Source organism: Lepisma saccharinum, chromosome 9, assembly GCF_977018435.1.
Source record: "Lepisma saccharinum chromosome 9, izLepSacc3.1, whole genome shotgun sequence".
Lineage (NCBI taxonomy): Eukaryota > Metazoa > Arthropoda > Insecta > Zygentoma > Lepismatidae > Lepisma > Lepisma saccharinum.
The window spans coordinates 75,347,535-75,372,820 of record NC_139237.1 but is presented as its reverse complement, the minus strand read 5'-3'; the positions used below and the strand labels follow the sequence as shown (position 1 = coordinate 75,372,820).

General features: G+C 38.4%; 1 protein-coding gene and 2 non-coding genes across 3 annotated transcripts in view; 1 reads left to right on the top strand and 2 right to left on the bottom strand.

Moving 5' to 3' along the window:
* LOC145992738 (tectonic-2-like) overlaps positions 1-25,286 on the bottom strand; it is a 619,016-nt gene that overhangs the window by 182,865 nt on the left and 410,865 nt on the right. The window contains exon 5 of the mRNA XM_083129123.1: positions 4,552-4,663. Coding sequence (XP_082985249.1) covers positions 4,552-4,663 — 112 coding nt within the window. The remainder of the gene's footprint in view (positions 1-4,551; positions 4,664-25,286) is intronic.
* On the top strand, positions 8,745-8,816 carry TRNAP-AGG (transfer RNA proline (anticodon AGG)). Its single transcript has one exon. It is a non-coding gene; the product is annotated as a tRNA-Pro (tRNA).
* Positions 15,109-15,200, bottom strand: TRNAI-UAU (transfer RNA isoleucine (anticodon UAU)). Its single transcript is given in 2 exon segments — positions 15,109-15,144; positions 15,163-15,200. It is a non-coding gene; the product is annotated as a tRNA-Ile (tRNA).

Here is a 25,286-nt window from a genome sequence, read left to right as displayed (position 1 = left end):
TAATTATAGAGCAAGTCCTAGTATCGGTATTCAGAGAATTACATTATTAAAACAAAATTAATTATGTATTTTATTTTAATATTGAATAACTCTTGAACAATAGCACTAATTTTGATGAAATTTTAGAATCAGTGCGAAATAAATACAGGTAAAACAAACAGTCATTGAAGAAAATTGTAACCTGATTTAACAAAAATAATAGGTATATGACAGTACTATCTGTCCAGAAAGAAAATGCTCGGTTGATGGTGGCGTTGAAATCAAAACTTCAAATATGAAATCCCGCTCGGGCATGCTTGTTTGTGAATGTCCATTCATCAATTTCATAATTTCATCAATCATCCCCATCTTCGCAAATTAACCAAGAGGCACAAAACACGAAGTAAAATAAAATAAATGAATCAAATCAATTAAATATTTCGACCTGCTAGCATTGCCATATGTGTCCCGAAAATGGCACTTTTTCACTCAACCCATAAAATCGCCAATAAAAAATCCATCAAATGTTGCACATCACCAATATTGGTCGCAAATGACAGATTGACATGGCATCAGTCTAATTATGACCCTTCGATAATTTCTTACGTATTTCTCTCATTGAAAAGTGCATTTCTGGAAAAAATTTAACGCTGCCTTCCGCCAGTTATTAATTTATCTAAATTTTCTGTATGGAGAAAACTGATAATTTTAAGCATTGAAAAATATCTCAATGGATGAGACTATATAATGCAGAAAACCCGGTGTAAATATCTCTTACGGTTTTCATTATATACATACTCTTTTCCGAGCCCTGTGTGTATATATATATATATATATATACAAGTATATATATATATATATATATAAAGCTGGAATTTTTGACGTGGCTGCTAAGAATTTCCACATTAACGTTCCACTGTTTCTTGATCTTGCGTGATTTGCAAAGCAAAAACTGTCTGTATCGTTCACATGGATTTAGACATTATGCAAAAAGTTTAATATCGAGTAGTTACTTTCAAATCCATTACATTTTTATTAAAAAAACAGTCGTGCCGATATGTGTAATTAATTCCATCATAGGTATATACTAGTTGGCACTGCACTGTAAAAAAAATCTCCCTTTGACGAGAGGCGAACCAAGGATCATTGGCATGTTGGGAAGTTATCATACAGACTTTTTTCATTTTTTTTATTTTTATGAAAGGAAAGCTTCCCCCATCACACTTCATTCACTCATATTTCAATATCTGGACTTTTCAGGACAGACAATCACAAACATCCATGTCCGAGCCAGGATTCGAACCCGAGACCCCTGGCGTCGTAGCGCGATGTGCTAACCACTCCGCCACAGGGGCCGACTTGACCACAATGTCACCTTCACAAAGCATTTCATTTGCCCACTTAGGCTTCTGTAAAAAAAAACTATTATACGACTTTATATGTTATTCGACAATAAATGCAAGTTTAGGTATTTCAAGGACATGTAGGGCAGTAGGGATCATGCACAGAAAAGCCTGTTTTGCCCGGGATACAATTCAAACACAGGAAATTAGTTCCTTGATAGCTCGGCAATAGGACGTTACCAAAAGGGTGGTGGAAGTGTGATGTCTGCCTCAACGTGTAGCATCCACGAGACGATATATGACTATATGTCACGCATTGGTTCAATCACGTGGATCTACAATCGAAACCTCCTTGCAATGGAGAGACGAGTAATTTTGTAAGCAAGGGATGTGGTTGTCGGGCGGGGAGGGGGGGGGGTGATGATAGTCTTTCAATTTTTAAGAAACGTTTGTATGTGGATAGGGAATGATGAGTGCAGTGATACAAAGTCGATATCTTCTTCGCTCACTGCATGCATACAACGCCTGAAACTACACAATCTTTCAAAGCATGAATCAATATAGTCCTCCTCCGTAGTCGAGCGGGTAGTCGACCTCCGTGGCGAAGTGATAGTCGACCTCCGTGGCGAAGTGGTTAGCAGAGCGCGCTACGACGCCAGGGGTTCTGGGTTCGAGTCCCGGGTAAGACATGTGTATTTGTGTTCGTCCAGTTCATAAGAAACAAAGAAAATGTAAGAATTGAAAAGTGTAAAAGTGAGAAAAAGAGTGAATGGTGGGGGATACCTCCGTGTAGGGGTTTTTTCCTTTATATATATATATAAAAAAAAAAAGCGGGTTAAGGCGTTCACTCGTCTTGAGATCGTTCGCTGCGGGACGGCGTAGGTTCGAATCCGGCTCTGGTCGGAATTTATTCGGCCTACGTATAGGGCCGGTGGCAACCCACCATCGTGAAGAAATTGGGAAGCTCCGAGTGAGTGAGCGTAACCCGGTCGAGAAGACCTACAACAACGGCTGGGGGTTCGTCGGGCTGATCACCCGTCACCCCAATACTGGTCTAAGACCTCCACGCTATAACAGGTGACGGAGGAACAGTGTGGGAGGGAGACCAGCAGTCGGTAGGTAAGCCAAGGCCCGCCAAGGTGCTGTAGAGCTGTGGGGGTTATGTTAAACCAATGAGAATAAAATATAGTTCCATCAATTCCATGCAAATACTAGTTTTAAATTATACACTGTTCATTTTTGTATTTGATATTACATTTATTTTATTCGTCTCATCTTATGGTTTCAAATTTATTAAAGTAGTTTTGTATTGAGCAGTTTCAAAACAATTTGCAATTTGTATTAAAAATTATAAACATTTGTCATGAAATACGCAATAAATATTTCACAGACTTACATTAATGCGCATTCTATGGTTTTAAAAAACGTGCTGTATGGGGAGAATCGAACCAGGGACCCTTCGTGTGGAGGGCAGGTATCGTAATGACTGGACCACACCGTCCTTCTTGATTTATTGCTTATATGCTCGTACTCATGTCTTCAAACCATATTGCACTATTTCATCTGATATTCATAGAAAATATTTCAAACAGAATATTACAATTAAATTGGTGTTTTTCGAAACCACGAAACATTATGGTTTCTTGTTAACTCTAAACATTGAATAGGAGGGAATTTAGAATTCGGTCACAGACAGGATAGCCCATGTCGTATATGATTCAACAGTCTTACTGACAGAAGCCTGCGATTAGCAAGCATCGCACTCTCTGCCTGAAACCATAATTCACAGTCAACGCGAATGTTCTCTCAGCAGTATGACGTCATCCTTGGTTGATTTGCAGCTGAGTACCCAGGAATTTGTAAACGAGATGTAGGGTTTTCATGACTTTTTTTTTTTAAAGAAAAGAATCAACCTCTATTTTACCTCACAGTTGGGTCACGAATATTTCTCTGTTCACCTTATTGCCTCATGTAGGAAGTAATTGAATATTGGAGAAGTTATGTGGGAAAACGCCTCCTAAGTGATATCGACAAGTAATTAGATTTATCAGAAGAAGAGTTTTCATATTCTCCCTCTTATGAATGTCCAAAAGCAACTATTCTACTAAATAAAAAAGTCGATTCTACAAGAGATTTGAACCTACGACCTTCAGACAACTGGACCAGATCTTTACCAGTTTCCCGCTTCTTCACTTGATCAAACTAAGTTGAAATTTGTCTTAAGGCTCGGCTGGACCTTTGGCACCCGAATGGGCGAATTTTTAAAAACAATCCTCTCCATTCGAAAAACTTCTTGGATATTTCAAAATATGAAACATTACATCCGCTTAGAATTTCTTCTAGAACATTGACGTGAATTTTCGTGTAGTTGTCTTTCATTGTTGTCTAGATATTATCAATAGTTTAATAGACTTACATCATCACAAAACTATTGATAATATCTAGATAACAGTGAAAGCAAACTACACGAAAATTCACGTCAATGTTCTAGAAGCAATTCTAAGCTGATGTAATTTTTCATATTTTGAAATATCCAAGAGGTTTTTCAAATGGAGAGGATTGTTTTTAAAAATTCGCCCATTCGGGTGCCAAAGGTCCAGCCGAGCCTAAGAGTCGTCAGCAATCTTGCAAACGTCGTTAACATACCTGCTGTTTCTCACTAGTTTATTTTTACAACCTGGAATAGACTTGAGGTCTGAAACTCAGAACTAGACTTCTGTGGTAACTTATTCTCTTCAGTCTGATCTAATGTGACAAATCCCATGTATTGTAAATGCAAAGTGGCATTGTTACATGTTGCAAATAATTTATCATTCAGACGTTAGTTCCAGATTTGGCCACATCCACCGAGCATTTATATTCTGGACAGATAGTAGTTACAACCCAGAAGTGTCCGTGACTGTACATGTTAATGGATACATGTCATAACTCCGGAATCTTCCAATCAACAAGCGAGCCGATGACGTAATCTCAACCCATCACCTATGGCTAACCTTCTAGCTCACGTTCTGAACTGTTGGTGGGCTCGCTAGCTAGTCACACACACACACAGCTGGAGAAAGTAAATAAATAAAATAAAGTGCTCCCCTGTACTTAGCACCACGCTATGAAGGCGTATAGGGGGTGTGGGGGTAACGTCCCACACTTTCTTGATCCGCTGGAGATGTTCCAAAAACACTCGGACTGTAATAAGCAAAGTGAATTAGCGAAACAGGAGGAATGAACTCACCGGAGTGACGAGCAATTCCTAAAATCGTCTGCTGAAAGCCGTAGGGTACACGTGCTCCTGACGTCATACCCAAATAGCAAAGGATGTGTGGCTCCTTCTTCGCAATCTTCACCTGAAAGCAGAAACGGTATGAGTAAATAAAATAAATCATCTGCGTATTTAAAAAAGTAATAACAATAAAGCTATCTAGGAGAATTGACCAACTGATTCTAGATGCTTGTCATAATTATAAATTTATAATGAACAATAAAATATTTGCGTTTAAGAACTGATGTCAGCGCTTAATTAGAGATGTTATTTCACAATTATTTGAGATGGTTCTCTGCATATATTAGAGTTTTTTTGTTTCCATATTTGAAAGTTGCATTGCAGAAAACAGAGTAAATAAACAAAGAGATGGACAATTTGCCATCTGCTGTACATACAGTAAAATAACAGTGAGAGCTAACAACAAAAGCTGATCTTACAAGGTACCTCATTCAGAACTCAATTGAGCTCTGATCACCGTTTGAAGTGTCCATAAGACATTTTGCATCCTTCGTTCAGGAAAAGGGCTCAGTTACGAGACAGGTCTTTACAGATCGAGTCCGAGACAGGTCTTTACAGATCGAGTACGAGACAGGTCTTTACAGATCGAGTACGAGACAGGTCTTTACAGATCGAGTACGAGACAGGTGTTTACAGATCGAGTACGAGACAGGTCTTTACAGATCGAGGACGAGACAGGTCTTTACAGATCGAGTACGAGACAGGTGTTTACAGATCGAGTAGGAGACGGGTTCTTACAGATCGAGTACGAAACGGGTCCTTACAGATCGAGCACGAGACATGACTTTACAGATCGAGTACGAGACAGGACTTTACAGATCGAGCACGAGACAGGTCTTTACAGATCGAGCACGAGACAGGACTTTACAGATCGAGGACGAGAGAGGACTTTACAGATCGAGCACGAGACAGGGCTTTACAGATCGAGCAGGAGACAGGTCTTTACAGATCGAGCACGAGACAGGTCCTTACAGATCAAGTACGAGACAGGTCTTTACAGATCGAGCATGAGACAGGACTTTACAGATCGAGGACGAGACAGGTCTTTACAGATCGGGTACGAGACCGGTCTTTACAAGTCGAGACGTGACCGACTCTTCCAAGTCTCATGTCTTCTCCATACTATTGCTATGCAACATGTCGATGAATACAGACACTCAAACTTTAAACGGAGCAGTGCCTCTCGGCCAATTCACAAGGGCAATTAATTTCTGCGCCTCGCATCATCGAAGAAGGAACCCCAGTATCCCTTTGAGGCATGGAAACCATGTCTCCAAGCAGCTTCTCAGCGAGGCAGCATCACGCACGTGACGGCCTCGACTATCTGGGAATCCTTCCAACTTCATTAGAACTTCGCAGTCGCAGTCGATAAGTAATTAATGAGTTCTTGCGATGAGTTGCAAATGGAGCCACGAGGAAATAAAGGGTATTCCAGAGGAGAGGGGGATGCTGGGGGAAACATCCTCTCGTGCGAGTTCAACGTCCTCTCAGAGGAAGAAGATGCACATCTAGGACTGAAAAATTGAAGAGTTTTCTAAATTTTAAAAATTAAAAATGTTAATTTTTTAAAAATCTTTTTTTAGAATTCTTTTCATAACTTTGTGACAGCTGTTGAGACTTTCAACTTTGCCTTCTACGTGGTTTCAGAAATGCAGATAATATCATTTCACACACACTAAGTAAATCAACACCAGCGTTTCGCAGTCTTTCTTTTATTATAACCCACCTTCCTAATATCTCGTTTGGAAGGAGATATCCGTAAATCTGAAGAAAGATTTGCTTTAAGTTCACTATATGCTGGTATAGGTTCATCAGGGCTGGATCTACAATTTAAGTGGGACCGGAACAACTGTATCGGGGATCAAATCCAGGACCCCTTGATTACAAAATCGTAGCTGCACCAATACTCCATTGGGATGCCATAAGAGATATAATGGCTCTTCTCTGAAACCCTGAGTAATCGCCACATTGAGGATGTTGGATGACTACATTAAATGACTTAGCGACACTCGCAAAGAAATGGAGGAGGAAATGTTTTTTTTTATTGATTGAAGAGTATGACTATCATATTGATATTTTATTCTCACAGTCGTATGTGCATATTTTTCTTTCGGGAAAGGGTGCGGGGGCAAAATTGCTTAAGGCAAGGAGGGACAATTTCCCCTAGGTCTTTCTCGCTGGGGCAGCTGCTGATCACTGTTGCCAACTTTGCTCTTTTGGAGCCAGATCTGGCTCTCTCGTGCACTCGTTTGACTGTGAACTGTGGCACCCGCCCTCTGCCACACCATGATGTCACCACTGGCTCCGGCCCATAAAGACCAACTTTTGCCATGAGTGTACATTTTGCACGCGACGGATATTCGTATAGCTATAGGCTGCGTCACCCACATCTTCTTTCCTCCCCATGTATTTTTATATATAGCGTTGTGGCTAAGATGAAGATGACAATTTTGTTATCCGGGAACCCTTTATTTTCGATTTCATATGAACATCATTGGATTATTGAGATGGGTGATGCCGCCAAATCTAGGCGGTGAAAACTAAGAATAAATTGCCATCACTTTAACGCTAACGGTAATAGCAGTACCCCCACCCCTCTGACAACTAAAATTACCCTAGTAGGTACTTTATGCAGCCTTCGTTAATCTAGCTCCTTGAAAGTCCTCTTTAGCTATATTAATGGTGAAATTTAGCTCTATTATGCACATCAGGTTTGGCAACACTGCCAGGATGGCCGTAGGGGGCAAGGGGAAATGCACTAGGCTTATGGGACCATTATTTTATTCGTTCTCTCGGGAATATCAAACATCCGATGACGTAGAAAAGTACATGGACGGAAAAAGGACACGTTGAACTATGTCATAGTAGTAGGAAAAGTCGAAACTCCCATTTCATGAGCCGTAACTTGAAGTTGAAGGTGATGTCCCATAAGGAATACATGGGATTCGGTAAATACTTATTAATGATATTTTTCAAACATAGTGTCTAGCTTACTAATCAACTTGAAAAATAGTTTCCACTTGCAACATGGAGAGAAATCATACTCTCTTGCATACTAAAACCTTTTTTAAATAGCAGTGCCCAATCCGACGATATTGAAATAAATGCACAACTGGTGCGTAATTGTCCCTCCTCGCCTTAAAGTGGAGGAAACGTTAAGATAATTCTCACAAAGAGTCATTCCACGGAAAGTGAGCCCTAGATGACCCGAAACAGTGCATAAAACACAATCATCTCCTCATACATACAGAATGATAAAACGCAATCAAGCATTTAATGTAACACTAATGGTCAGTAGTCTGGAATGTGTTTTTACCAATTTCACTTTGAACTGGTAACAGGTAACCAACAGAGAAATCTTGAAAGCACTGTTTCGATCAGGACATAACTAAGCATCCCAGCACTAGGATAATGTTCATAGGTACTTACTCTGCTGTCTTTCAAAGCACTCCTCGTCCATGGTTTCACGCTACAATTTCAAAATTTGAATTAAATTAAGTCTTTCCAGATATATCAGGGCGAGCAAGTGCCCCCGGTCCCCTTCTGCGGGCGGCCTTGTACAGCAGTGCGGGATATTAATCTGTGGGTATTTATGACATATGATAATTGCTTTCTAAATTACGAAGTGTAGATACCGCATGCCTTTCGAGAAATGGTTTTATGGCTAACAAGAAATCAAAGCAATATAACTAAATGCGGTAAGCCTAAAGTGAACATTGCAGTTTTCGTATTTCGAATGTTATTGCTGCAGCCATGAACCTTCGGGTTTAAGAAGGCTAGAGAGTTAGTTAATGTTATTGCGAAGTTTAATTGGTTTGTCCGGGTAGATTTTATTCTTGAATAATTTTCCAAACCGTAGGGGAGGATGAGGGATTCCTTGAAATATATCTACGTATATCCTCTATTGCAATAAGGGTGATGCAAGTGTGTACTGGTGTGTCCCTAGAAAGATAATCAGCTTGAAATAAAATTGGCATGCTCAAACTCCTTGCTACGAGCTCATATGCTGCATTTTCAACAGTTACAATGATATTCCTCAATTCTTTGTTGAAGAAAACATTATTTTTACCCCTTCTTCAACAGTTGTTACCATCTATATGTTAGCAGCTCGATGGTTTCTCGATCTCGACTTGTGTTGTCGGTGTGGCCTGTTGGTCTAGGGGTATGATTTTCGCTTAGGGTGCGAGAGGTCCCGGGTTCAAATCCCGGACAGGCCCTAGATTGTTTTGTCGAACAGAGTGGTCAGCGATATCGGGTTCGAATCCTGGGTAAAACATGAATATTTATGTGTTTGTCTTTATCGAAAAATTAGAGAAGTGTGTCAAATTCACGTGAAAGAGAATGTCGGAATAAACTACCGCTAAGGAGTTTACCTTTTGTGCAAAAAGTGGAAAACGTGATAAGTGATCGACTTACGATGTGGCTGACTCATCATTTCTCAACCGAAAGTTCCGCGTTCGAGACCCGGTCTGGGCACGTATGTTCCTTGGCCACTCCATTCTTAATTTCGTCTAATCATCACCATAGTCGCGATTATCTTGCAGAGGTAGAAAGGCAGCATAAAATGCAAACATGCATTATCTGAATGAGTAAGTATGGAATTATCATGTTGCTAAACATTGCTTAAAATGTATCTTTTTCTGGCGCACTCATTTCCCGAGTTGTTCTTTTGAATCCCGTCATCCGTATAATTTCAACTATGCCTTACTTAACTCCAGTGTGCACAAGGAAAAAAAAATACAATGAGAAAACAAAAATCAATTTTCAGCGAAACACGACAAACACATACGCTCCAATTGCACATTAAACCCTCGTTTCATGCGACCTTGTTTACTTGACCATGTCCTCCACTTCCATGTAAGTTCTTATTTAAAAAAGAGAGAGACAAGTATTGTTCCTGTGCTTGATCTTAAATCTGGTATTTTCCGGAATCTTCTCTTGCCGCAAATAACCTCTTGACATGTATCCGTCATTTGGGTCCACGGATTAATTAGATATGAGCCCTGAATCCAGATCGTGCAACTGAAAGCCTGCTTCTACTTGTGAAGGGCAACTGGTTATAACCGGACTTCATTTCCTTGTCGCGATACAACGGTCAATGGAAATTTTTTTCTGTTTAGGTTTGAGCACGGAACAAACACATTTTCTTTAATCTCGACGACACACAAAAACTATTGAATGGATTTTGGAGTGAATACAATGTTCGTATTGAATTGGTGAAAACCAGGGCATTTTCCCAGGTTGAATTCGAGTTCTTTATTTGAAAGTCTTGAACCCAACTGGGTATGATACAACCTCCTCTCCCCTGTTTCGTTTCTGAATATAAGTTCTCAGACTTAAGTTGTTTGGGATTACCACATAAATACAGGCAGAAAAAGTACAACACACTGTCCATAATTTTAGGACTCAAATCATTCGCATACTAGACAGTGTTCCAGTTTGAAAATAATGAATATTTTGATTTTTTTAGTACAAAATTCCGAAAGTCATGATTAGGGCTACAATTTAAGACTGTGTGTGTGTGCATGCGTGTGTATGTCTATCAGTACATACATATGTATACAAAATTGAATTTTGAATAAGCCGATTCAGTTCAGGCGTTAACTGAGAGAGCACACGCAGATATTTGGCCATTTCTACTTGATTGAGCATATTTTGAGTGTGCCAAATGTAGGGTGACCATAATATTTTGACCCAAAAACGGGACATCCCAAGGAGGTGAGTTTAAAGCCCCTCCCCCTTTCCTGAAAAATCGGTTAGGCTTAATTATAAAATAATTGTTATTATTAACATATTATTTATTAAAGTAAGATCACACAAATGATATATTATATAAACAGTAAATGAAATACGATGTCCTGTTTTCAAAGGGGAATTAATTATTATAATCTCGGTATGACTTTTACATAGTTTTTCTAGTCTCTTCTGATCAAGCTTTGATGTTAGTCCTATGCTGAAGTTGAGGAATTCCGAAAGTGTTTACCAGAACAGTTTTATTTTTCTCTAACCGTTCATAAAACGCCTGCAAAAACTTACTCCCCATATCTGACACGCAACACGAGATTTGTCTATTGAGTTTGAGGAATTTAAATCCTTGTTGCAGGTCCGTATTGTACGCTTCTTGGCCATGATCTTTCACCGCTCTACAAATAACGCAACACACACCAAACACGACCCGAGCTAACTTAAACAGTAAACCTTTGTGTGCTCGAACGCTATCGCCGATAAGGAACATTTTGATTGTTACTAAGTGCTGAAAACACAGTCCAAATTATTAAATACATAAACATTTTTTTAGCATGAAATGTCCCTCAAATATAGACTTGGTTTCAAGGTAACTCTTCCTAGCTAGACTTTTATAAAACGGGACAAATAGTGGGTTTTCATAATGTGAACGGGACGAGCGGGACACGCCTCTGAAATGGTACTGTCCCGGTCAAAACGGGACGTATGGTCACCAAATGTCATATTTCCAGTAAAAAAAGTTGCTTATACTTCTGTGTAGTTCAAAACTAAGTTTTCGAGATAACCCAGCCAGGTACTTGTTTCCTCAGATTTGTTGCTTGAACCAATCTCACGTGGTTCCTAATTCAGCCCTTAATCATATTGAGGACGGAATAACTGCTTAAAACTCGTACACTTTTTTGGCATTCTCAGCTCAGGAAGGCAGCAGGTTTTCACACACGCACTTCATAATCACAGTTGTAAAAATACAATGTATCGTTTCACAAATCTAGATGCTGTATTTGAATATTTGTTATCAGCGTCACAATTCAGCCACTCTTGGCTAATCCCGCCCATAAGGATGAGAGATGATATGATGATTGATGACATGATGAAATTGATGAATGGACACTCACAAACATCCATGCCTAGAGTCGTTTTCACGTTCAGAAGACACAATGGGCTCTTATGGGCAATGCTTTTCTTATGGGAAATACGAGCGCGCTGTTGTCAAATTTCTGGATTTACAAATTTAGCTTAAGTAAAATCGGTACCTGCAGTTTTGCAGGAAATTTTGTAGAGAATACGATGGTGAACACAAAAAACCGGTAACTTGCTTACATAATTTTAGATAAATTAAAAACGCAAATTTTCTGTGAAAACACAATTTTTACATTGTTTTCATTCCTAAAGTTGAAACATGCCGTAAAATTGAAGCTTTCATTATGAAAAAAATTGACACTGGTATTGACGGTGGTACTCAGAATTTATCAATACTTTAAAGCATATTTGCATTAAAAAATATTCAAATAAAGTATGTGGAGATTTTTTATATTCGTGCAGTAGAAAATGTCGTCGCTGGCCATTTTTTGTTCTGTAATTCCAAGTAAAAACTTCCAGCGACAAAGTTGTGGAGAAAATAATGAAATTATTTTTTATAACCACTCAAAGGTTCCCAGAAAGATTACTTCCATGCATTTGGAGTTTATTTTTAACCCGAACCGCGCGCGAAGTAAGGAGACGTTGTCTGGCCATCTTGAGCTGACTCACCGCAGCATTCCGGCTAATCACCACCAAGTTCTCGAGTTATTTTATTTCCATTCAGTAAAAATATGAACTTCATGCTGTTTGTTATAATAGAATTGAAATTACTTAAATTTAATAATTGACAATTATTTCCAATGCTGTTGTTGTAATCAACAGTAGTGCTGTCGCAAATACACGTTGTTTTCCTTTACATTACTGTCGACATTAATACTGAAATGAAGATCACCTTTGAGTTTCCAACGTACACATAAATTCATAGACACCATATTAACCCTTGAAAGGCTTTCCAACACGTGACAAAATATGGGGGGTTCAAAATAGAAATATGAGTTTCTATTTTGCTTGAGTAATTTACGTCTTATCAGTTCACGTGCGCCATAACTCATTTGTTTGTTTGGGTTGCAACTTAATCTAACCCATGTGCCAGGTTCCCCTTACTTGAGTGAGAGATCTGCTTTGGTCTGTTTAGACTTTTTTCCTCTCCCGAAAAAGTGTTTTCAGTTGTGTGAGCTCTCAGTGATTTTTACTTTTTTAAGTGATTTCTGAAGTGTCATATTCGTGCATTACACTCGCGTGTGTAGTGATCGCAATGGATCATAGTAAAAAGGGTAACTGTAACGTTCACAGTATAATATTAATATTAATAATTACATATAATTATCATTATATATACAAAATATGTAACACCTTCATTGTGAAGGAAGGTCATCATTTCCCGGCGACATGAGCATACGCTGTATTGGCAACACTGTGCGGTTTCTCCATAAGCGCCGTTGTCTCTTCTGAACGTGAAAACGACTCTAGGTCGGGATTCCAAACCGGGACCCCTTAGTGGCCAGTTCGAAACTCGACCACTTAACTAGCTTTATTCCCCTCTTGTGTATCAAAGGAAAACCCCTAAGTTGTAGTTTCTAGTATTAGTCTCTTTCGTAACAACTCGACACATATCTCTATTTTTTTTTCAGGATGGACAAACAGAAACATTAATGTTCGCGTCGTAGAGCGCTATGCTGACCACTCCGCCGCGGTGGGCGACAAAACAGTCCTGATCCTGTCCGTGATTTGAACCCGGGACCTCTCGCACCCTAAGCGAGAATCACACCACTAGACCAACAGACCACGCCTACATTTCATGACAAGACTGAATACGGGAAACCAGTGAGCCGACAAAATCTACATTCTAACACCTGTTGAAGAAAGAGGTAATAGTTTCTTCAACAAATATAATTGAAGAATAACATTACCACTGTTGAAAAATGCAGCATTAGTCCAAGCTTGTAGCAGTAGATATGAGTACATAACGAATTTCATTCCAAGCTGATAACCTCTTTATGCACACACCAGTATAGAGATCCTTTGCTTGAATAATTGAATTATTTTACGTCGCCTTTCTCTAATCGCGACGGGGCCTCCCCGATGGCGCAGTGGCAGGCGTTGTAATCAAGGGGTCCCGGGTTCGATACCCGGTGGAGGAGGTTCGGATCCCACTTTAAACTGTAGGTCCAGTCCCGATTAGCCTTACTGTGCATAAAGTGGACTTAAAACATCAAACCAATCAATCTAATCGCGACGATGGGGATGAATAATGATACCACGAGATGGATGAAATGACAACCACAAATTCATATGGACGACAAAAACACAGTTCTAACAGAGGATTACAATGGCTACATGTCCAGGGCCTCACAAGTCTGCAGTCCAGGATGTTCTAGGTGAAAGGAACGTTGACATTTGGGTGTCTTAAGAAATGGTTACCCATATTACGATAGGGGATACATCTTTATAATTAATCCCCCCTTCTCTGCACGGTTTAAAACAATTCCACAATAAAAAATAGCCGAACAGACCAAATAAACTTCATAACAATATTCGAAACATGAAAACGGCAAACATTTCTTATTACAATTATTTTACATTACACTGACCTCTTGTTGTTCATAAAACACGTATTGCCAGATTTACTTCAAAAGCCATGAGGTATCTACAATTCGTAATTTAAAAAACAATCATCATATATCATAATAACACTGCAGATTTATCGCCAGGTGTCCGATCTGGTCATGGGTATTCCTTGTATGTCCCTTCATCAATCTTTAATATCATCACTCATCTCCGAATTTGCCAAAATTGGCAGAAAAGCATATTTATATCCAGGTCTGCTATATCCAGCACGTTACGTATGTTCATTTCAAAATATTCAATGCGACTGTGAGAATAAAACATCAATATGTTAGTCAGATTCTTCAATCAATAAAAGAACATTTCTCCCATCAATCACATATATAGTCTTTTCTAATATACAATAACTACTTAAAGTCGAACTACTGGTGCTATCCTCAATTCTTGATTGATAGTTAAATGAGGTGTATGACGTCACTATTTATTAATATGTGCACTGTTAACCCAATTTTAAAAGTCGAATATTCCAGTGAATGTGAATCAGCTTATGTGGGTTGATAAAATTACTACAACAGTACAATTACCTGGGCATGAAATCACGTTTTGATAAATACACTTTATCTCTACATCCCAACAACTGTTACTGCTTGATACCATGGCAACGTCAATGTTGCCAAACACACAAACGTTATACAAATTATTACAAATTTTAAAAAAGGTTATTTAACGCTATCCATGAATCAAATAAGCACACTTCAAGTTTAAAACGCAAATTAATGACATATTTTAAATTTACAATGAAAACATAAGAAACAGTGATTTGTGTTGTAAGCGAGAACAATCACAATTTAAGGATGGTTTCTATTTCGTTCTGTTCAGAACGGGAGAAATTTCATTCTTGAGTTAAGGAGAGGAAAGGTCTTGAAGCAAGGAAGCTGAAATGCTATCCTGAATTCAAGACCGACATGAGCTCCGGGTGAGACTGGCTTTCATTATTTAACTCCGATAATAATATTGTAAAGGCAAAAAAGTGTTAAATGGACCTAAATGATACAAAGTTATAATGTAGAAATTGTGCGTATTGTAAGGTTGAACAATATTCTATGTGGAAAAAAAAAATGCTCCAGGTGAGGCTCGAACTCACAACCCCGGCATAGCTCACATACACTGTCTTATAAGTACCGTGCGCTAACCAATTGCGCCACTGGAGCTTACATTAAAAGGTAGCAACACTGCCACAGACCAATGAAAGCCACTTTCTGAACCTTGCACAGACGAAAACACATGGATGAAGCATGGGGAAGGAAAGCAAAAACATTTCAAAACATAAATAACACATTCGCTCAGGAAACAAATGGACAGGAAGCTAATTTCCACGCGGGAGGAATTGCGGTAAAGGTTCTTCCAATTGCCGGAAGATGGCAGCATTTCTCGAGGCACCAATCAAACGCATGTAGATCTTGCTCTCTGCCTTCACTTCTCTTTGTCTCCGAAAAACTTAGCGGAGAACAACAAAGTTAATCTCTCACGTTGGCGCACGGGGGGAGCTGGAGGGGCTGAAATTTTCAGAAAATCAAATTTCCCGAATGAAAGAAGTAAAGAACTCCGGAATAACCAAATGCAAAAGCCCCTTTAAATTACCCAAATTACCATATTTTTGTCTGGACAAGTTTTAAGCGAAGTTTGAAATGGTAGTAGCTCAGAAAATTCAATTTCCATAAATACCAAAAAATGAGACAAACAATGGAAGAAAAAGGGCCGCCACTCGTATGCGCATGTCAACTACCAATAAAATCAAGGTAAAACACAAATTAAAAAACATGAATTTTTGAAAATAGTCGAACAACCAGTACTGGACCATTAATACATGGAACGATCCACACTGCAGTCTGTTGCGTCGGAGCCCCAACAAAGAACAAAATGGTTTTGATGTATTGTTGTCAAACACCACTTTTGACGATAACGAAACCATGGTTTCCTTGTTACGATAATGCGCTTCTAAAATTGTCAGGCGAGTATCATGATCATCTGTTTTTTGGTTGAATTCCGGTAAGGCATGTTCTGATTGGAAAGGTGTTTGATCTTGAACTACTGTGTGATTATCTCACCTGAGTTAATTGTAAGTATTCAGCCAATTATTACGATTCTTATAGGATAATCCTTCCACATATACATAATGGATATGGTTCATACTTTTAAAGTCCATCGCGCAAGAGCCCTCTTTAGGCTACGTTTCCCAAACGGCTTTTTTTCCTTTTAATTTATTTCATAGGGTGACGTGTGGTAAGCTCATTGAGTCTGATCGCAGCTGTTTTCTGGCTTTCTAGACAAGCTACTGCTACATCTTTTCAAGTAGCATCCCAATTGTCCTCATGATGCTGTGTCAAAAAGGAAATTTGGTGTGTTTCCACATGAAACCGGAACCGCTCACACCAAAGATGAGACCGATAACCATTTGACATGCTTCCAACACGAATTATTAGGTGTGCTTTATAAGGCACATGATAAAAATCTGCTACATTAAGAATACCTATAGGGTCGTAGGAAATGTATACAATTTGGAGAATCTTAAATCAATAATTGCATCATATGGATGAATACATATAGCTGATACATTTTGTGAAATATTGGAAAATAATTTTTCCTCTTCCTTCAAATGGTAATTATGCAAATAAAGAGTGGTCTACTATGCCAATATTTCCTCCAGTTATTGACGAAAAGGAAATCTTAGATGCTTTTCGTAAACTTAAACCCAGAGGTGATTCCGGCATTCAACGCATTCCTAATTATATTTTCAAGGGGTGCAGTAATTTACTTGCTCCTATTTTGTGCAGCGTCTTCAACAGGTATCTATCAAGTGGTACATACCCTATCCAAAAGCGAGAGGAAACATTGAGGTATCTAATTATAAACCTATCTCAATTATTAATATTTTTAGTAAGTTGTTTGAACAGATTGTTTTTAAATCATTCTATTTTAATTTTAAGAATAAGATTAGTATTAACCAACATGGATTTATGGTTGGAAAAGCAATAAGTACAAATCATTCAGTACTCTTATCTCATATCTCTCAGGCTTTTAGCAATATACACCAATTAGATGCTATCTATCTAGATCTGTCTAAGGCTTTTGATTCTGTGAACCATAAAGCATTGGTTGCTAAACTTAGCAACTATGGTTGTATACCGATTTATTGTAACTAGTTTAGTAACTTTATTAGGCACAGATTATTATTTAAAGTTAGGTTTCAAAATGCTCTTTCTAAACCTGGTTTTATCAACAAACGTGTACCAAGGGTCTCCCCTGGGGGCCCTTTGTTTATTTTATTTCTAAAAGATATACAAACGGATATAAATGCAATTAAGAAGTGGTTGGATGATAATCAACTCACTATCAACGTGTCTAAGTTAGTTGCAATGACCTTCTCACGCAAGAGGCAGCATTCCTGCTACAATTATAACATAGACAATGTGAATCTTAGTCTTGTAGAAAATGTTAAGGATCTTGGAGTTTTTCTTGACAGGAAACTTAGCTTTAAGGTGCATCTTAATCATATTGTGTCAACAAGTAGAAAACTGACAGGTTGGGTCATAAACAAATGGCAAGGTCTGAACAACCTTCACCTTCTCTTAGTTATGTACAGTGTCTCTCAAAAGTTTTAGGACAACGACATTTTAAACTAGGCAACCCAATTTACGCAAGGCGTTGGTGGGTTGCGTGTACAGTTAGGCTCAATTTCAGTGTTGCCACATGCACAATAGATATTTATAAAATACGCGAAAGAAATAGAAACAAGTATTATCGTATGAAATTATTAAAAATATCACTATTATATCGCAAGTGACAAAATTCTTTCTCAAAGAAAAAAATAGGTTTTCTAGTATTTCATTGCTGATGAGTCTACAGAAAGGAAAAGAGGTGATAGAAAACGAAAGGTGACAAAGAAGAGGAGAAAGAGAAAGCGAAAGGAGAAGAGGAAAAGTAGAGGAGAGAAGAAAGAAAGGATAGACGAGTAGAGGAGATGTCGTGAGGAGAATGGAAGAACATTCTAGGAGAGATGAGGAAAATGGATCAAAGAAGAGAAAAGAGAAGGAAAACGAGATGAGAGAAGAGAGGAGTGGAGAGTAGAGTAAAGGAGAGAAAAGAGAAGAAGGAAAAGACGATTGAAGTGGAGTCGGAAATCTAAGACAGGAAAGGAGATACGAGGAGTGGAGATGAGTGGGATAGAGATAAGATGCGAGTAAATTAGGGAAGGCGATATGAGATAAAAGCATAGCAGAAGGAGGGAAGAAGAAGGAGAAGGAGAAGAGAAGAACAGAAGGGACTGAAGAGAAGAGGTAGTTGCAGAAAATATCGTCTCAGCGTCAAGAATTGATGCATTGGTCAAATTATCGACATGAAACATTCAATAACATTTTGAAATGTATTGGAGAATGTATTAGATCGGTGCGAAATGCCTTTTGGCTTAGTTCAGAGCAAGATAAAATCTTCCATGTAAGATCTTTGATTTTACCTGCGATTATACCACTAAAAACATGAATGTAATTTTAATATTTATAAGAATTATCCAATTTTTGTCCACTTCTCGGTTCGTTGAAATGGAGATTTTGTAATTTAATATTTCCCCTCCCCCCATCGTTAATTCCAAACTGAATCATTCCGTTTCACATGGCGTGGACAATGAACACAACGGGATAGGTCTAAAACTTACGAAAATTTTCTGCCACCGAAAGGGTTTGAACCTACGACCATGAGATTGACAGTCCTGAACGGTAAACACTACCCTACAAGCTTTCGCTCCTGAAAGTAAGTAGAAGGAGCTGACCAATGTGAAATGTAGATGCACCTCTCCTCCTACATGTAACGTGCAAACAATACTTGTTTGTAACAAAGAAATCGAAGGTAGTACGACTCGGCGAAAACATTTAATGGAGAATTGCACATGATGAAAACTTTTCATTCTATAGTTGCGGAGGTTTCCTTGCATTGAAGTCGAGTGGGAAAAGGGGTAAAATTAGTATGTCCTGAATTGCCACAAATATAAATAGTTATTTCATTAATATTTGTCAATGTCTTTGAAGCAGTACACAATTATCGTTAGAGTATCATAATTCACGATCGTATAACATAACATAACCCTACAGCTCTACAGCACCATGGCGGGCCTTGGCTTACCTACCGACTGCTGGTCTCCCTCCCACACTGTTCCGCCGTCACCTGTTATAGCGTGGAGATCTTAGACCAGTATTCGAGTGTCGGGGGATCAGCCCGACGAGCCCCCAGCCGTTGCAGGTCTTCTCGATCGGGTTATGCTCACTTACTCGGAGCTTCCCAATTTCCTCACGATGGTGGGTTGCCACCGGCCCTATACGTAGGCCGAATAAATTCCGACCTACGCCGTCCCGCAGCGAACGATCTCAAGACGAGTGAACGCCTTAACCCGCTCGACTACGGAGGAGGACAGCCACTATACACTGCTATTACAAATAATGTTACCATACTCTTGTTTAATAGAATTGAATTAAAAATAGAAAAAAGGAACACCTAGTATGGAGGAACGAACCTGGAACCGCAATCAATGCTTTCAAGAACTCTAACCAATACACTACGCCCTTTTTTTCCCTTGGAGCAACAGTTCTTAATTATTCTGTCGCGTCAATATTGTAAACGTTATCCTGCAAAAATAAGTGCAATACTTTGATATAGCTCTCTACTTCTAGAATTACTCTATACACATGGAATTGAAATTTAACTCTGAATTGATTTCTTCGTTGTTCGTATATCTAACCTTGTGAATATATTTTATTTGTAATTTTATAACGGTTACATGAACATCTATGAAATAGTTCCTTATAATAACCTCCGATTGACCAAGTTGCCAATATAAACAAATGGAATACAGATTGTCTTCGAGCTTACATTGTTAAAAAGGAGCGGATACACTTATTACTATCCCAATAGTTATCCCAATACTCATTCAATAAGGTTTCTTGTTTGTCAGAAATTATCACTTAAACTATTTCATGCTGAGCTAGTGCCCACCTAGCCGCCTCTGATGAAATCTATCATTCTTCAGAATTTCTTTAAAATTCGACTCTGGTCACTTGTAACATGCTGGGTGCAGACACTGTGCATCGACGCACACTGTTTTGAGATAACAAGCGGCCTTGAATAGCGTGAGTGAGTCACTTTGAACGCGAACAAGCTGCGCTACCAAGCTTGTCTGCCTTTGAAAACCAAGTCACTTTTTTTCACCGTTTCCGAACCCGATTGCTATTGTAGAAGTATATATTCTCTCAAAAGAGCACGAAAGGAAATTTGACCAATATTCTCCCGTCGTTTAAAACCAAATATTATCTATTAAACGAAAAGTTCACGATTGTCAATAAACCTATCTGAGCATAAGGTGGATGTAAATAATAAATTTAATAGAAAGATTCTCCAAATTTCTCTCCCACTGTCTACGTCAAGCGAGTACCCAGGGGCGGGGGGGGGGGGTTTATGGGGGCCATGCCCCCTCGAACCCTGAAATATTTAAATGTGAACCTATCAATAACTACGTAAATAACATCGTCGATTTTAGAAATGTGTAAACATTTCAATTTTGTTTTTACATTAATTATTCTGTTTCTTGCGCAAAAGTCTTCAGGCTGCAATATTGGATGGTTTTAGTTTTATAATGCAAGGCTAGCAGACGTCCGATTCACCGATTTAGTCAGGACAGTGCGTTTACTTTCAATCCCTGTATCGACTTTTTCGAACTGCAATCGTGATTTGAGAATGTCTCTTTATTATTATTTTTTTCCTTAATTCACAATTGTAATATCTGTGTCTCTCTCTCTCTCATATATATATAATATATAATAAAATATATATATAAATTTCGGTCTGGCCCCTCCCTCAAAGAAATCCTGCGTACTGGCCTGGTCTACGTCAATGTCAGAAATGCAAGCAATATTTTTATTTATTTTTAACCCATTTAAAGGAATGTAGAAGAATTTAAAAGAAATAAGAAAGAGCGGAACGACTGTTGCTCTACTTTAAACATTGTTGTTCTTCGAGGAAGAAAAATAAGGATTTACTCCAGCACCTTAACACAGTGTCCCACGAGTCTTTCTTGACTAATACTGTCAAATGTGAAGTGATTTTATGAATAAAATTTTCCGCCTGTTTACGTCTAACGTTGCGCAGATTTGATAGTTCGCAAACTGTGTAATTGTTTCATGTTACCTTACGCAACAGCAAAAACATTTCTGAACACGAGACTTGCGTCAGGAAACAAGCATTTAGTCTGTTCCAGTATCGCAGGAAAAGAATATCGTCCTGCAATGTTCAAGCCTCTAGATATTTTCCATTAATAATGTCTAATCACAATAATAAGTTAGAAGAAATAACTTGCATTTTCACAACTACCAATATTTTCGTTTTTCTTCATCACTTAGAAAATTAAGTCTCGAAGATATCTGCTATATTACAAGAAAGCAATTCAAAATTAAAGTAAATGTTCGACTAGATGTATACCCTACGACATTTACAATATTGGAGGGACAGAATACTTAAAAATTGTTTCTTCAATCGAAGGTAAGGGCGTGGTGTAGTGGTTACTGTACTCGGTTGGACTGCTAACGGTCTCAGGTTCGATCCTCCATACCAGGTGTTCTTTTTTTAATTCACTTCTATTAAACAAGAGTATGGTAACATTATTTGTAATAGCAGTGTATAGTAGCTACATTGTTCTGCATATGGAATTTATAAAAAAAGATAAACAAAAAAATGAATTGACACACGTTCAAAGGGATATTTTCATGTATACGATCGTGAATTATGATACTCTAACGATAATTGTGTACTGCTTCAAAGACATTGACAAATATTAATGAAATAACTATTTATATTTGTGGCAATTCAGGACATACTAATTTTACCCCTTTTCCCACTCGACTTCAATGCAAGGAAACCTCCGCAACTATAGAATGAAAAGTTTTCATCATGTGCAATTCTCCATTAAATGTTTTCGCCGAGTCGTACTACCTTCGATTTCTTTGTTACAAACAAGTATTGTTTGCACGTTACATGTAGGAGGAGAGGTGCATCTACATTTCACATTGGTCAGCTCCTTCTACTTACTTTCAGGAGCGAAAGCTTGTAGGGTAGTGTTTACCGTTCAGGACTGTCAATCTCATGGTCGTAGGTTCAAACCTTTTCGGTGGCAGAAAATTTTCGTAAGTTTTAGACCTATCCCGTTGTGTTCATTGTCCACGCCATGTGAAACGGAATGATTCAGTTTGGAATTAACGATGGGGGGAGGGGAAATATTAAATTACAAAATCTCCATTTCAACGAACCGAGAAGTGGACAAAAATTGGATAATTCTTATAAATATTAAAATTACATTCATGTTTTTAGTGGTATAATCGCAGGTAAAATCAAAGATCTTACATGGAAGATTTTATCTTGCTCTGAACTAAGCCAAAAGGCATTTCGCACCGATCTAATACATTCTCCAATACATTTCAAAATGTTATTGAATGTTTCATGTCGATAATTTGACCAATGCATCAATTCTTGACGCTGAGACGATATTTTCTGCAACTACCTCTTCTCTTCAGTCCCTTCTGTTCTTCTCTTCTCCTTCTCCTTCTTCTTCCCTCCTTCTGCTATGCTTTTATCTCATATCGCCTTCCCTAATTTACTCGCATCTTATCTCTATCCCACTCATCTCCACTCCTCGTATCTCCTTTCCTGTCTTAGATTTCCGACTCCACTTCAATCGTCTTTTCCTTCTTCTCTTTTCTCTCCTTTACTCTACTCTCCACTCCTCTCTTCTCTCATCTCGTTTTCCTTCTCTTTTCTCTTCTTTGATCCATTTTCCTCATCTCTCCTAGAATGTTCTTCCATTCTCCTCACGACATCTCCTCTACTCGTCTATCCTTTCTTTCTTCTCTCCTCTACTTTTCCTCTTCTCCTTTCGCTTTCTCTTTCTCCTCTTCTTTGTCACCTTTCGTTTTCTATCACCTCTTTTCCTTTCTGTAGACTCATCAGCAATGAAATACTAGAAAACCTATTTTTTTCTTTGAGAAAGAATTTTGTCACTTGCGATATAATAGTGATATTTTTAATAATTTCATACGATAATACTTGTTTCTATTTCTTTCGCGTATTTTATAAATATATATTGTGCATGTGGCAACACTGAAATTGAGCCTAACTGTACACGCAACCCACCAACGCCTTGCGTAAATTGGGTTGCCTAGTTTAAAATGTCGTTGTCCTAAAACTTTTGAGAGACACTGTACATGGCATTTGTCAGACCCATTCTGGAATTCAGTTCTGTGACATGGAATTCTTCCTGTGGTGTGGGAAAAAGTGACATTATTGAGAATATACAAAATAAATTTATTTCCTATTTATATTTTAGATTTAAACTGTTTAAATTACTGTATAGTTATGACAACCTCTTGAACAAGTTAAAACTTGAATACCTTGCAACTAGAAGAAACAGAAATGATCCAAAATTCGTTGATTTTTTTTTAGAAAATTACCACTCTGTCCCAACGTTTTATCCAGAATAATATCTATACGAGCTATGCCATATCGAGTACGAACTAAAGGGTCGTTATTGACAACATGTACAGACTATAAGTATAATGAGTTTCTAAACTCCATAGTCAGTAATTATAATGATTTCTATCGAGCCTAAAGATCAATTGTATTTTAACTATTCATCAGGCCTATTTAATGTATTTATTATGTATACTTTAATGTATATATCATATATACGTATTTTATTGTACCTCTTAATGTATTTCGTCTTTCTTTTTTAGTCATATTTTTATCATTCATTCTTGTATTATTATTTTTTTAACTTTTATATATTTACATGTATACGTACTGCTTTACTAAGGCCAGCCAGCTGTTTGTCAGCAGGATAATACTAGCATAAATAAATAAATAATGAATTTTTATGTAGTATAATTTTAATAATTTTCTACATCATAAAACTGATCAACATGTCTGTGTATGGAGAGACCTAAGTTCGATTCCCTGGGTAGGTGATCTCAAGTGCAATTTCTTCATACCAAGACCCTGGATAAGGTCACTCTGGAGTCACTCAGCCTCTAATTAAAAGGATATCTGAGGCTACTCTGGGAATAAAGACGACTGATCATACCACCTCCACAATAGTCGAGATTGTGAATATGTGTGGAGCTCTTAGCTCCACACCATCGTAACATAGATGTATGTGTGTGGAGCTCCTACCTCTACACCATCGTAAGTTAGATGTATGTATGTGGAGCTCTTACATCCACACCATAGTTAGGTAGATGCATGAATGTGTGGAGCACTTGTCTGCACACCATCGTAAGATAGATATATGTATGTGGAGCTCTTACATCCACACCATCGTAAGGTAGATGTATATATGTGTGGAACTCTTACCTCCACATCATCGTAAAGTACAGGGTGATTCACAGAAAACTAACACATTTCTCTCCTAATTTATTTCAACAAGAATGTTGCTAAACACAATTTCTTATGGCACAAATGTAGAGTAACTTTAAGAGATTACTACCCTTTACAGCAAATGCTGAAAGTGTCCGCCCTGCTGCTCCAAGCACAACTCAACACGTCGTTCCATGTTACTGGCCGCTCGTTGGAGAACGCTGTTGCAATACCACTAATCTCGTGTACAATGCTCTGCTTCAAATCGTCCAAAGTCTGGGGGCGTGTGGCGTAAACTCTGTCTTTTAAGTAACCCCATAGGAAGAAGTCCGTGGTTTACAAATCCGGCGATCTAGTTGGCCACAGGTTCTTGGAAATTATCCTGTCGTCAAAAAAACTTTCAATGATTTGGTCGACGTATGGCATGTGGCGTCGTCTTGTTGAAAATATCCTTGACTCAGCTCTAGCCTTTACGCAGCTCATCTACCATTCGTAAGGTAGATGTATGTATGTGTGGATCTTTTGCCTCCACACCATCGTAAGATAGATGTATGTATGTGTGGAGCTCTTACCTTCACACCACCGTAAGGTAGATGTATGTAGGTGTGGAGCTCTTGCCTCCACTCCATTGTAAGGTAGATGTATGTATGTGTGGATCTCTTGCCTCCACACCTCGTAAGGTAGATGTATGTGTGAGGAGCTTGTGCCTCAACACCATCGTAAGATAGATGTATGTGTGTGGAGCTTCTACCTCCACACCATGGTAAATAGATGTATGCGTGAAGCTCTTGCCTCCACACCATTGTAAGGTAGATGCATGAATGTGTAGAGCTCTTGTCCCCATACCATCGTAA